At 34.9% G+C, this 12980-nt stretch overlaps 1 protein-coding gene and 2 non-coding genes across 3 annotated transcripts; all 3 read left to right on the top strand.

Annotated features, from left to right (window-relative positions):
- Window positions 1-2579: 2579 nt before the first annotated feature.
- On the top strand, window positions 2580-9493 carry LOC147519073 (CBL-interacting serine/threonine-protein kinase 23-like). The gene is made up of 15 exons (XM_086590732.1): window positions 2580-3405; window positions 3987-4049; window positions 4304-4375; window positions 4659-4766; window positions 4894-4974; window positions 5170-5223; window positions 5340-5465; window positions 5628-5717; window positions 5843-5962; window positions 6072-6188; window positions 7033-7149; window positions 7846-7902; window positions 8053-8127; window positions 8338-8413; window positions 9213-9493. The coding sequence occupies exons 1-15, from the start codon at window positions 3235-3237 to the stop codon at window positions 9233-9235; spliced, it is 1350 nt and encodes a 449-aa protein (XP_086446858.1). The 5' UTR covers window positions 2580-3234; the 3' UTR covers window positions 9236-9493.
- Window positions 9494-11450: 1957 nt separating this feature from the next.
- Window positions 11451-11536, top strand: LOC147519072 (small nucleolar RNA R11/Z151). The gene has a single exon (XR_015214672.1). It is a non-coding gene; the product is annotated as a small nucleolar RNA R11/Z151 (small nucleolar RNA).
- Window positions 11537-11622: 86 nt separating this feature from the next.
- On the top strand, window positions 11623-11738 carry LOC147519071 (small nucleolar RNA Z152/R70/R12). Its single transcript, XR_015214655.1, has one exon. It is a non-coding gene; the product is annotated as a small nucleolar RNA Z152/R70/R12 (small nucleolar RNA).
- Window positions 11739-12980: the final 1242 nt, after the last annotated feature.

Below are 12980 nucleotides of genomic sequence, written 5' to 3'. Positions count from 1 at the left end.
CCACTAATCCAATAACCAAAACTTCTCACTGTTCCCCCATATAATCAAACTTAATAATGTACTAGCACTGTATTTTACTACTGGCCTCCGACCCGCAACGTTATTGTTTTTATAGGCATCAATATATCATCTCTATGGCTTCAACCGATTTACTTACGGAATGAGAATTTCTTGAGTTAGCGTTAGGACATCCAACTCCATTGCCAGTATCTCTTTCAAACTTCATTGCACTAATAATCATAACGGCCCTTATAAATGTTGTTAGAATAGTTGTATCAACACAACAACTAGAGTAGAACAGAAGGAACAGTAGACAAGGACAAAATTAACAGGTAATAACCAAGGCGCGGATTAGGCTGTCCTTAAGGAAATATTTCGCCCCTTCCAATGGTGCGTAAAGGCAAAGAAGTGGCGTCTTCCTCACGTAATTCAATAGTTAACAAATGCCAGCCCCGACTTTGCACTATAAATGCACTACCCTCTAGAACAAAGAATATAACTCTATCCAAGGCCATAGGAAGAAGAGAAGAATAATAGGATAGGTTATCATTTATGTTTCTCTGAGATGGGTTTCTGATCTATTAAAGTCTCTCCCCTCTATGGACTCACAGTCCTATTTATAGAGGTTAGGTCGGTCTCTTAAACAGATAAGAAAGAGAGACCAACTCCTAATAGAACACCAAAACTTGCTGCTCAAGAAAAAAGCAAAACAAGTTTAGGCAATTGGTCAAACCACTACCCACAATAGTAAGCCCAAGCCCAAGCCTGAACCCGACCCGATGTGGTGGATAACTAATGTGGGACTATCTATTATGCACTAAAGTGCAGAGAACATTATTTGTTCATCTCCTCCACTTTGCACACACACACACTAGTATTTAAAAATACACAAGAGATTCCAACAAATGTGTATTTGAGCCAATACTGCTAGTCTTAGTCGTTTAACTTGGAATATATGAAGAGCTGCAAATTCATAAAATTCTTAACAAGGTGAAAGAAAAAATATTACCAGTTACCACTTGGCTGCCTAAGTGGTTGTGTCAAATAGAAAGTGTGAAAGTTATGTTATTCTTGTGAAGTTGTGAACCATCCCAACAAGGCAATTCCCAACAAAGTTAGTTAAAGTGATGGAGTCTGCTTAAGGACTTACGGTTCAATGCCATAGGGAGAGTTTTTAACGAGTCTACGCTGAAATAACTTGAGCGCCGTGATAAGAATGTGAGCTGTCCGGCACATATATGCCTCATAGATGGAAATAGAACCAAGCGGATGCGACCTCACCCCAAAGATTTGGAAATTTTCCATTAATTACTACACTAGCATTTAACTAGAAGAATGTTCAAATTGATTCACACCGCCAAACTTAACTTTACATTACTACTCCCGCGCCGCCTAGCTCTTCTTCACCTTCAGACAGTTGAATCTTGGTTCTGTCCACGCACATGAGGGGACCGTGGTGGCTCCACTGCCCTTTCCCTGCAAACAATCTTTGCACATACTTGCATGTTAGCAGCAAAACTTTACTGCAACATTCAACCCCAGAAGGCCAAAAAGTACCAGACTTGGATTGAAGCCCTAACTAACATAATATCAGGCCCAATACAGCACAGATACGAAAGACACAGACCCAATCCATCCCACTTTTGGAATACAAAATAGCCAGGCACGAAGGATATGCCATTTTTTAAAAAAAAAAAATCGGGGTAGAAGATGCTCTAGACCACAAATGCCACTATATGTCCTTTACTTATCAACAATTCAGCACTAATCACGTTCGTGATCAAAAGGAACCATTCACTTATCTAGCATTCCTAGACAAAGCACATGGGTCAGCTTACAAACCCCATGATTAAGTTCTTAAACTAAACTCTCCAACTCCAGCAGTCCAGCTGCACTTGTATGCCTGATTATGAAATGTGATAAATGCAAAACAGAGAGAGCACATTACTTAATTTCAAATGCCATTCACCATTTTGTACGACAGATTCAACATTGACTATAACTCGATGTATTTTTCAATAATATCCAATTTCAAAAGATGAGACATGGCATAAACAGAAGTAATTAAGCTGCTTAAACAAATTAATATTATCTGTATTTTATATAGCATTATTGAAAGGATAATGAAATAAAATAAAATCTTAGTTTAGTGTTCACTGGGTTAGGTATTATCTAAGTTGGTTAGAGTATTAGACCAGAAGCAATTGTTCTGTTGTAATAATTGAATGATGACCTACGTTCGATCATCATACCAAAATAACCAAATGAATGGATTAGAGAATAAAAGAAGCATTGCTCTGCTTGCCAATAGACTGGAGCCATTTGGAAAAGAAAATAACCAGTCGACCCACACAAATACTTGAAGTCCTGCAATTTGTAGGATACTGAAGTTTTCAATCCAAAATAACAATATATATAATAATATAATATAATAAATCAAATTGAAAATGCCACCAACTGTCTTAACTCTGAACTCATTGGGATCTAATATTGTATTGCCATTAATCTGTAAACGTCAAGCTGATCGGGGCCACATACAGCTGTAGAGGTCAAGCTAAGTCCGAACTTTGAACTCAACTAGTGCACAGGACCACAAGATTTGAAACGTTTCCAATATGTCTGTCGTTCTTTTCAAATTTGCCGTGCCCTCCAAAGTTTTGTCCCGTGTTTTGTCCGACTCAATTTTGCCTTGTCCTCCATGTCCAACCTCGATGCACAGCATACACTCTCCCTACTTTGCTATAATAATATGCTTTTTCTTCGTTGTATATACACAAATATTCACGTCTCCTCCAAAACTTGCCAACCATCAAAACTTTTAATTCCGCGTAGATTCAGTGTCCCCAAACTTCAAACTCCAAAACAATTCCCAGAAAACCAAAACATTAAATCGAACCATAAATTCCATTTCCTAAGACCATCCTTCAAAAGAAAAACAAAAAAAGTTTTCCAATGGAAAATCTCTCTGTTATATTTGCACCTGTCTTTCTTATTAGTCACGCGGTTTGATCTAAGAAAATTTTGATTCAGAAAATAGTGTTGTTGTTTTCAGTTCAGGGGAAAAAAAAAAGTTACAAGGAAAGATGAATATTGTTAAGTCAAGAGTGTGGCAACCTTGTAAGAAGAAGAGGTCTTAGTATCTATCGTTGTTTAAATTTAAACAACAAGAAAGAAACAAAGAAACAAAGAAACAAAGAAGATAAGAAGGTGGAAATTGGAAATTGGAAAAGAAGAATGAAGTCGTCACATGGGAGAATTAGAATAGGGAAGTATGAGTTAGGTAGAACACTTGGTGAAGGATCATTTGCTAAAGTCAAGTTTGCGAGGAATGTTGAAACTGGTTCTAATGTTGCTATTAAGATTCTTGACAAAGAAAAGCTTCTTAAGCATAAGATGATCAGTCAGGTATTATAAATATGTTTTTTTTTTCTTCCTATAGAAAAATTTATAAAGAAAGTTATATGGGTGGCAAGGTTGCAAATCAGCTTGATATATTGTGATTAAATGTGATGTTTCAATGGTCTACGCGCGCCTAAACTGTTAGTTGACAAAGCTTAGAAGAGTAGGGACTTGGTTTCGCAGAAATTGGTATCAGATATATAAATGGTTGTTGCATAAGTAGTATGTTGCCGCTGATTAGGATATCTTGATTGGTGAATAATGACGAGAGATTCGTAAAGTAGATTCTTAGTAGTTTTAGATAAAGTGTTCTACTGCTATCCACTAATCATGTACAGGTCTTTGTATATAGTTTTTAAGCTATTCGAAAAAATTGTGTATGAAAGCTGAAATTGCAATTGGAATTAGGAATGTTTTATATTTGAGCTGAAACTTCTGGTCTTATTCCAAATTTTTGGTTTTCATGTTTTTAATGGTATATGTCAAGTCTACTCTGTCTTTATGTTTGTGTAGTTTCACTTGCAACCATTTGTGGTAGGTAAAGTCTTATTTGCTAGCTATTGATTATCAGTTTTCTTTTTAAACAGATCAAACGGGAAATTTCAACCATGAAATTGATCCGACACCCAAATGTTATACGAATGTATGAGGTAGGTGGCTATCACATTGTTTTCACAATAATATATCTTCACCATATATTGATCTCTTGTTTACGAGTTCATTGTTTCATTAGTGAACTGTGACCAATAGTTGTGCGTTCTCTAGTGTGTAGATTGGGAATTCACTGCATTGCCCAAGTCCACACTCTTTTGCTAATTTGTTTCTACATGTGGAAGATTTTGATTGTAGAATGTTTTACTCTACTTCTACTTCTAGCTACCGTAGTTGACTGCTGTTTGTGTAGGTTATGGCTAGCAAGACAAAGATATACATTGTTCTGGAATTTGTGACTGGTGGTGAACTCTTTGACAAAATTGTAAGCTCTTGGTTCAATACATTTGGTCCCTTCAGCAGTTTGGTTTAATGCTATATTACATGGACACGTTTTGAAAAAAAAAATCCGTATCGGATACATGTCCACATGTCCGTGTCAGACACATATCAGACTTATATTGTATGTGATTTACCTCAAATTCACTTTGCATCCATGTCCGATACGGATACACGTATCCGTGTCAATGTAACTTAGGTTTAATGGTGTAGGATTCAGTCATTATAGGGTTCTATGGATTCATTTTTTTTTCTGGTCTTCGTGACAGGCTAGTAATGGGAGGTTGAAGGAAGATGAAGCGAGAAATTATTTTCAGCAGCTCATTAATGCCGTGGATTACTGCCACAGCAGAGGTGTTTTTCATAGGGACCTCAAGGTGAAAAAAGTTTTGGATTCGAGGCTCCTCCATATTATCCCTTGTTTTGTCTTTGTGATCCTCCCTTTCACAAACTTGATTAGTTGGAACAGAGTTAGACATCTTTTCCATTATTTGGTTATTGCAGCCGGAGAATCTGCTACTCGATTCTAATGGAGCTCTTAAAGTCTCAGATTTTGGACTAAGTGCACTGCCTCAGCAAGTTCGAGTGAGTGTGGTGGCATCTATTTCATTGTTTTTTTTGCTTGTTAGTAAATGTGAAAGTAATGCCTAATAGAAGTTTATTCCAAACAATTAATCATCTTTTGCTGCGAATACCCTATGATTATTTGATTTTGTTTTTGTGGAGCAATGACTAAGAAGTCATATTTCAGTGCTTGTAAAGATTTAACTGAACTTTCAGGAAGATGGACTGCTTCATACAACATGTGGAACACCTAACTATGTTGCTCCAGAGGTATGTAGCTTTGAATTTAGGATGATCTCCTGCTTCATAAAATAGCTTACAATACCTCTCTTCTCTTTCTGTCTCTCCTTTTGGATTCTACTTTATACAAATACTGTCTCTTTCAGGTGGTAAACAGTAAAGGGTACGATGGAGCAAAGGCAGATCTGTGGTCATGTGGTGTCATCCTTTTTGTCCTTATGGCAGGTTATTTACCTTTCGAGGATTCCAATCTGATGGCATTATACAAAAAGGTAATCATCAAATGTGTGTGTGTGTGTGTCTTGGGGGTAGGTTCGTTAGAATACCATGCTCTGTTAGGATCAGATATTGCATACTGTAGGGAATGAGTTCTGTAGGTAAGGATTTTATTTTTGAGCGTGTCTGAGATTCATATTGAGTCCATTTGATTGCAGATCTTCAAGGCGGACTTTACCTGCCCCCCATGGTTTTCTACTAGTGCAAAGAAATTGGTCAAAAGGATCTTGGACCCCAATCCCTTGACGGTATATGCCTTTCTCTTGTCTGTTATTTTGACAATGTCTTGTTCAGCTTCTTGAGACTAATTGATTGCATTGTCCTTGTTTATATGTTGATGAAAATATCTCCACAACTCAATGCTCCATAATAGCGAATGACAATTTCTGAAGTCATAGAAAATGAATGGTTCAAGAAAGGATATAAGCCACCCATTTTTGAACCAGCAGATGTTACTCTTGATGACGTGGATGCTATTTTTGACGAATGTGGGGTACTCCTCTAACCTTGTTCTCTATCAAAGGACATGATATTTCCTTATCACGTTCTGCAAAGAAAGTAATCGTCATGAATCTTTAAATATACTAATTTCTTCTGTATAGGATTCTGGAAATCTCGTTGTTGAGAGTCGAGAAGATAGACCAGTCGCAATGAATGCCTTTGAACTCATCTCCACATCTCAGGGTCTAAATCTCAGCACTCTATTTGAAAAGCAGGCGGTTAGTTTTGAAACCCCCGGGTTCCTATTTCTAAAATGAGATTAATACGTAGAAAGGTGGACAATTTGAGATGTGAACAGAACTGACAATATTATTTTCAGTACCTTCTTGAAAGTACGAAATTAGTCAACAATCTTAACCATATGGGCATAGGGTTTTGTTAACAGTTTCTTATATGTCTATATTTTCATGTCCAGTTTGATAAATTAGACAAGTGATATCATCTAACCTGCCCGTTATATGAACTCCGCTTATACGAACTCCAAAAAAACTCCACCATGAAAAACAATGAATTAGAAGCTGATTTTTGGTGGAGATGTTCTCCCCACAATATAGATCATCTTTAGAAAAAATCAGCACATTTGAAGATGTCTAAACGTATCAAAATTTACTTACAGTGTTATAAAATTATCCAATGGTCCAAATTTTTCAAATTTCAAAACAACTTTTGATAATGTTAAAACATTTTCGTTTGGGCTGATTTTTGTAAGAAGTTTCTCCATTATGAGAAGACTATCTTCACCAAAAATCAGCCCTCAATTGATTTTATAAATCTACTTTTGGTGGTGGAGTTCATATAACGGGCTCGATCATCAAATGCTTGCATTTATCTACATTTGTGCTCTTGTTTTAGGTCTATTAGGAAAGTAGTCATGAAAATACAACATGGTTAATATCTCTGGAACAGTATCTGACTGAAAATGTTAATTTATGGTATTGTATATATTAAAATTTGTGAAAACAGCCATATATAATTAATACTTGCAACATAATTTTGTTAATCTTACATAAATGATTGCTGCTTCTTTTCATCTCTTGGTTCTGATATTCCTGCTGCAAGCAGGGACTTGTTAAAAGGGAAACAAGATTTACATCTAAAAGCCCGGCTAATGAGATAGTCTCAAAAATTGAGGAAGCTGCCATGCCTTTGGGATTCAATGTGAAGAAAAATAAGTACAAGGTACACAACCCCCCTTCTTTGTTCTTTGTTCCGCTGTCTCGTAAAAATTTATACCAAGTGGTTAGACTTCCTTCTTTTTCTTTTTCTGCACAAGTTAAAATAGAAGGTAGCAATGCTAAAACACCTTACAATCAATGCTTTCTAAGGTGTCTGTTCACCTTAATGTTTCTCATTACTTCGAATGCCATAGATTGCTTAATCGCATGGGTTTGTAAACTTGCATGTTTATACATGATATCATATTTGAACCGGTTTTTTTTCGGGGGTTGGCAAAATCAAAATGTTTATATGCTCATTATATCTGCACTATATCACTTGTGCAGCTTCAGTTCGAACCATATCAATGTTGGATTACAAATTTATAATATCTTAGGTTGCTAATTCACCGTTTATGTTGAAAACCATTGATTGTAGGATTGAGAATGTTATAGTATTCATATTATTTATGTACTATATTGTTATTGTTATTGTTATTATTATTTTATTTATTATTTTATTTTTTATTATTTTTAATTTTTTTAAGGAGTGGGGGTGGTTTTTTCTGTCACGATGAGAATAGCATTTACCTTCAGTTGCATGTATTCCCCCACAGAACTGTGTTTTCATGTATGGTGGGCTCAGTTGTATTGATGATTATTATCTATGGGGTGTTCCTCTTCTATTTCTGTTAAAAGCAGTTTTGTTTGTTACCCTCAGATGAAACTGCTAGGGGAGAAAACTGGACGGAAAGGCCATTTATCTATTGCAACAGAGGTATATCTCTTCAAATCATAAGTCCTTGGTGGATTCGGCTTTGATTGAGTCAATGTGCCACTTACTTAGAGAAATTGTGCATCTAGAAGTCTCATTGCTGTATTTCATTTACAGATACTAATACTTCTTTCAAATTATTTGTTTGCCCAGATTTTTGAGGTTGCTCCGTCGTTGTTTATGGTTGAGCTTCGGAAATCCCAGGGAGACACCCTAGAATTTCACAAGGTATATATGAATGGATATTCATGCTCTTCGTTGCTCTTCCGCACTCTTATTGTTGTACTGGTGCATCTTGGATTTTGCTGCACCGCATAGAAATCATGCCTCCTGAGAATAAAGCATCAAATTACCAACCATTATCGGATTATCTTGTGATTTTTATCCCTGCATATGCCTACTAATTAATTTGACCTTGTTTTCATTTTAAACGACCAGTTTTACAAGAGCATTTCAACAGGATTGGGAGATATTGTCTGGAAGTCGGGTGAGGATACAAAGAAAATTACTGATGGTACGTATACAGTTACAATTTGGGTAGTTAAATGTTTTTTCAACTGCTCAACATATTTTGTGCCAATAGTCATGTAAGTAATGGTTTTAGCCTTTAAGAAATATGTTATACATGGGTACATACAAATGTGCATAAATTTCCGTGTAACCTTAAGACACTTGTGTTCAAACTGTGAAAACTACCTAAGATTACTGTTTGATGACATTTTATTCCTATGGGATCATATTATAAGCTTATGAGAGAGTTCAATTAGCTTTTGCAAAGTTACTTGATCTCAAAGGAACTGAAGTTTTGGAAGTTTATTGTCCAGGGTAAACATTTACTGACATGTTAATTATTCTAACCGTGAATAGAGAAACATGCAGAGGGTGTTTAAACTCGGCAATTACAATTCCAGGGGTCCCACTTAGAATGCTTCATCAAATTTTAGCTGCAATCACTTGGCTAGCCCAGGCGATTTTCTTAATGAAACTTGCTAGAGTCCAAGTATGTATACAGCCATGAATACCTCTTGCATATGATAAAAAATACCTCTCGGATATGCTAGTTAAAATCACTCAGATTCTAACACCCACTCTCTGTGAACTGGGACTTCAATAAGAACAAGCGCATATGATAGATTACCAAGCGTATATAAGAACAACTCTTGAATTCCTAGGGGAATCTTGATTAGCACTGAGCTAACCAGTGGTTTCAGGGCATACTGGAGCAGTCCATGTCAATTACACCTGAACTTGGGTTTCTCCTACTTACGTTGTGCTACTGAGTGTCTTTTCTGAAGTTGTGTTTACTTTTGCAGGTGCTGTTGCTCCGCTGTTGTAATCCTGTCGTTCTTTCAGTGCCCATATATATGTATATTGCCAATATTCACTCAAAACTAATTTATATATGTCATAGTTGTATGAGATTGCTTAGGCTTGCAAGTGGTGATCAGATTAACAACATTGGGTAATATGTTATTCGTGAGTAGTTACATATTCTGGGTGTATACTTCAACAGTTTTCTCTTCAAGATACGCTTCTTGTTCATATTGAATTCTATATTGAGCTATTTTTCCGTCTGGCGGAAGTTTAAACACTATATACTAATGTAATCTACTATCTACTATCTCTATATACTAAAGTAATCTACTATCTATATATACTAAAGTAGAGACTAATGTAATCTACTATCCTAATGTACTATCTACTCTCTCTATATACTAAAGTAGAGACTTTTTTCCTAATGTAATCTATATCCTAATGTAATCTACTATCTCTATATATTAAAGTATAGACTTTTAAGTGAGCTTTTTCTCTCTCCTGGGTGGCACTCTTATATGTGAGACAGTTTTTTCTCTCTCTTAAGTGGCACTCTTATATGTGATATGGGTGGCACTCTTATATGTGAGACAGTTTTTTTTCTCTCTTAAGTGGCACTCTTATATGTGATACAGTTTTTTTCTCTTAAGTGGCACTCTTATATGTGATATAGTTTTTTTTCTCTCTTAGGTGGCTCTCTAATATGTAAGTGCAAATGCAATTTTTACAAGTTCATAATCTGCTAAAAAATAGGTCCGTACAATTGCAATTTTTACAATTCCAAATATGCTAAAATATAAGTCTAAAAAATCTACTTTATATTATAATATATGAATTGAATTGAATATTATAATATATGAATTTAATCAAGTTCTGTGAGCTGTTATTTTTCTATACAACTTATCTAACAAATTTAGCCTGAGACTACAAAGTCCAAAATTTTAAAATGAAATTAGATTAAAAAAAAAATCATCCTATCATGTAAAATAACTAAATAATTAAAAGAGGTTGGCCCGGAGTCCAAAATCTAGTCAAGGCCTAATCTCGGGTCGTTTAATTAACATTTAAAACCATAATCCATCCATTTGTTCTTAAAACCATAATCCATCCATTTGTTCATAAAATCTGAACTAGTGGGGTTCCACAATCAGAATATAATGTAGTCAAATAGTTAATGTTTTTTTTATAAAGTGAATCTGGCCTTGGGGTTGGTCGCTAGTTCGAATCCCCTTAGGGCCACTACGCAAGGGGATTAGTCAAGGCGTGTGCGGTGTAAGAAAAATAAAACTGGTCAAGATATAATCAGCAGTAAGTTTCAGTTCTCAGGAGGTATTGGTGATTTGACAAAATTCAACTTTTCAGGTCCACTTGTTTAGCTAGAAAACATGAGAAAACTTTGTTTTAGAAAATTTTCCACGTGTTTCCATAAGGATTTGGTTGAGTTGTGATTGGGTGGGGCCCATGAAAATATTTCTAAAACTACGAAAATGTGAAGATATTTTTTGCAACTTGAAAGTCAACAAAACTTTCTAAAACTCATGCCATTTTTTTTTCTATGTGTTCTTCCTCTAACTTGATTTCAATATCGCTGAAATTGAAATTTCATCTCGCGAAATTTGAGTTTCCTCCCCAACTCTTCTCTAGTTTTCACTATTAGGGTTCTAAACCCAAATTTATAAAGAACCCTAATACCTCCAAAAATAATTCAACCAAGCAAGCATGTAGAAATCTGAAAAAAAAAAAAATCTCTTGTACAAGTTTCCGAAACAAAACTTTATAAAACAATCATTTCCATATATGCCAACTTTTACATCCAACCAAGCGGACCTTCAACTCCAAATTTTTGACACTTAAAAGGACTTCTTGACATCTAACGATATTTCACGGCATTTTGTTCAAAGGGTGAGATGAACGGCGATTAATAAAGAACAGTGCACCACCTAATTGCAACCAGTACCACCCAATGAAATTCTGTCCAAGAAAAACGCCTAAAAGGCTAAAAATACGAGATAGCATGGGCTTCTATTCAAGGCCCAATTCAATCTCTTCTTCTTTTGCCCTTTCCCAAAACCCTAACCCTAGTTCTTTTTTTCAATCTATAAAAACCACTTAAACCTCAAACCTTTCTCCACTCAACACAACACAGTCGTTTATGTCTGCGTTCCCTTTAGTAGCTTTCGTTTCTTTCAATCTTTTTATATTTTTGTTTTCTGTATTTGAAAATTTTAGATTAAAAGTGGCTTATGATGATAAATTTATTATATCTTAGCGGATTTCAGTGAGATGAAAATCAATGATCTGATTGTTACACACACTGAAGCCTTCACTTTTTTCAAATATATATTGTTTAATGAATTATTAATTAAGGTTTTCATAAACTGAAAGAGAGTAAAAAGAGTTTAATTGATGGATGCAATGATGAGTTGAAAACACAGGGATGTGTGTTGGGCAGTGGGATGAGGTCGTAAAAAAGCCTCTACCGTGAGCCCTATCAATTAAAACGACTTCTCCTTCCACTGAGCACAAGATCCATTCCCTTCTCTTTTCTGAATTAAGATTTTAATCGAGGTTTATGAAACCATTGTTTTATGTTTTTATTATTACTCTTTTGTTATTAAGCATTATTGGATGCAATAGCCAGCGTTGTCGAATTGTAACTTGATGATAGATGTTTGGGGCTGCTGGTATTTACTATATTTTGATGTACAAATTTGTGTTTCATGATATTGGGTAGTCATGGAGTTCTAGGAATTTAAACGAAATTTTATTAAAAAGACTTGTGATAATCTATCGATAATAATAAGAATATAGGAAAACATATTCGATTTTGAATAAACAGACGGGTAAACAGCCTACTATATATTCTTCTAGGTATAACCCTAGGCACGATTGGTTATGAGGTGCATATTATGTTGTCCGTGTTATACATCTTTCTATATATTTTAAAATTTGTACACATTTTCTTTTACATACATGCCTACAAATAATATAGCTCAAATTAGTTATATATTCATATTCTCCCATATATTGCCCGAATCAACTCTTATGTCCATCGAGACTTACAAATATAATTTAAGTTTAGTGTCTATTATCATTTAGCAAATATGCCCGCTTTCTGGGCGTTAAGGTCTTGGAATGTTTTGGCTCAATACTAGTGTGTGCATCTTATTTAATTTACTTATAATTGCCTAGTAACTGTACCATCATCTTCTGAACATATATGGGAATCATTAAGTATAAAAGTTTTAAACAACATAATTTATTTATTGGAAAAACCAAAATCATTTTTTTCCCCCCTAAATATTTACCCTCTTTTGCTGGCCATAATTAAGTGATAATATGGTTATATATATGAACAATAAAATACTACAATATTCATATACACTAATGAAGATAAATAAAATAAAATAACAAATATAACAAAAAAAAATGTGCTATATATAAACCACTGATCAAATCATTCTTCTTGTTAATATCTCTTGAACTCTTGAAGAACGGAAAAATTGACGGAAAACTTACAAATTGAATAGGATAACCTGACTCTACTCTCTCAATTCCAATTCGTAAAATTCAAAGAACCTTTTTCTATGCAACACGATCCAGATTACTTCACTCTCTTTTCTATAATATATGAAGAAAAAACTCAATAAGTGTTGTAAGCATCTAGCGCTTCAATCCTTATTTACTTTACCATAGACAAATCTCAATTAGATCCAAATTGTTGGCTCAAAATCTTCGCTTAAACTTTTCTAATGGACTGGATCAAC

Source organism: Coptis chinensis, chromosome 2 (assembly GCF_015680905.1).
Source record: "Coptis chinensis isolate HL-2020 chromosome 2, ASM1568090v1, whole genome shotgun sequence".
NCBI lineage: Eukaryota > Viridiplantae > Streptophyta > Magnoliopsida > Ranunculales > Ranunculaceae > Coptis > Coptis chinensis.
This window is presented reverse-complemented; position numbering and strand designations above follow the sequence as displayed.

Coding starts and splice junctions, on each gene's coding strand:
- LOC147519073 (XM_086590732.1), top strand. CDS start 3,235: ATGAAGTCGTCACATGGGAGAATTAGAATAGGGAAGTATGAGTTAGGT. Junction 4,050..4,303: donor ATGTTATACGAATGTATGAG/GTAGGTGGCTAT, acceptor CTGTTTGTGTAG/GTTATGGCTAGCAAGACAAA. Junction 4,376..4,658: donor GTGAACTCTTTGACAAAATT/GTAAGCTCTTGG, acceptor TCTTCGTGACAG/GCTAGTAATGGGAGGTTGAA.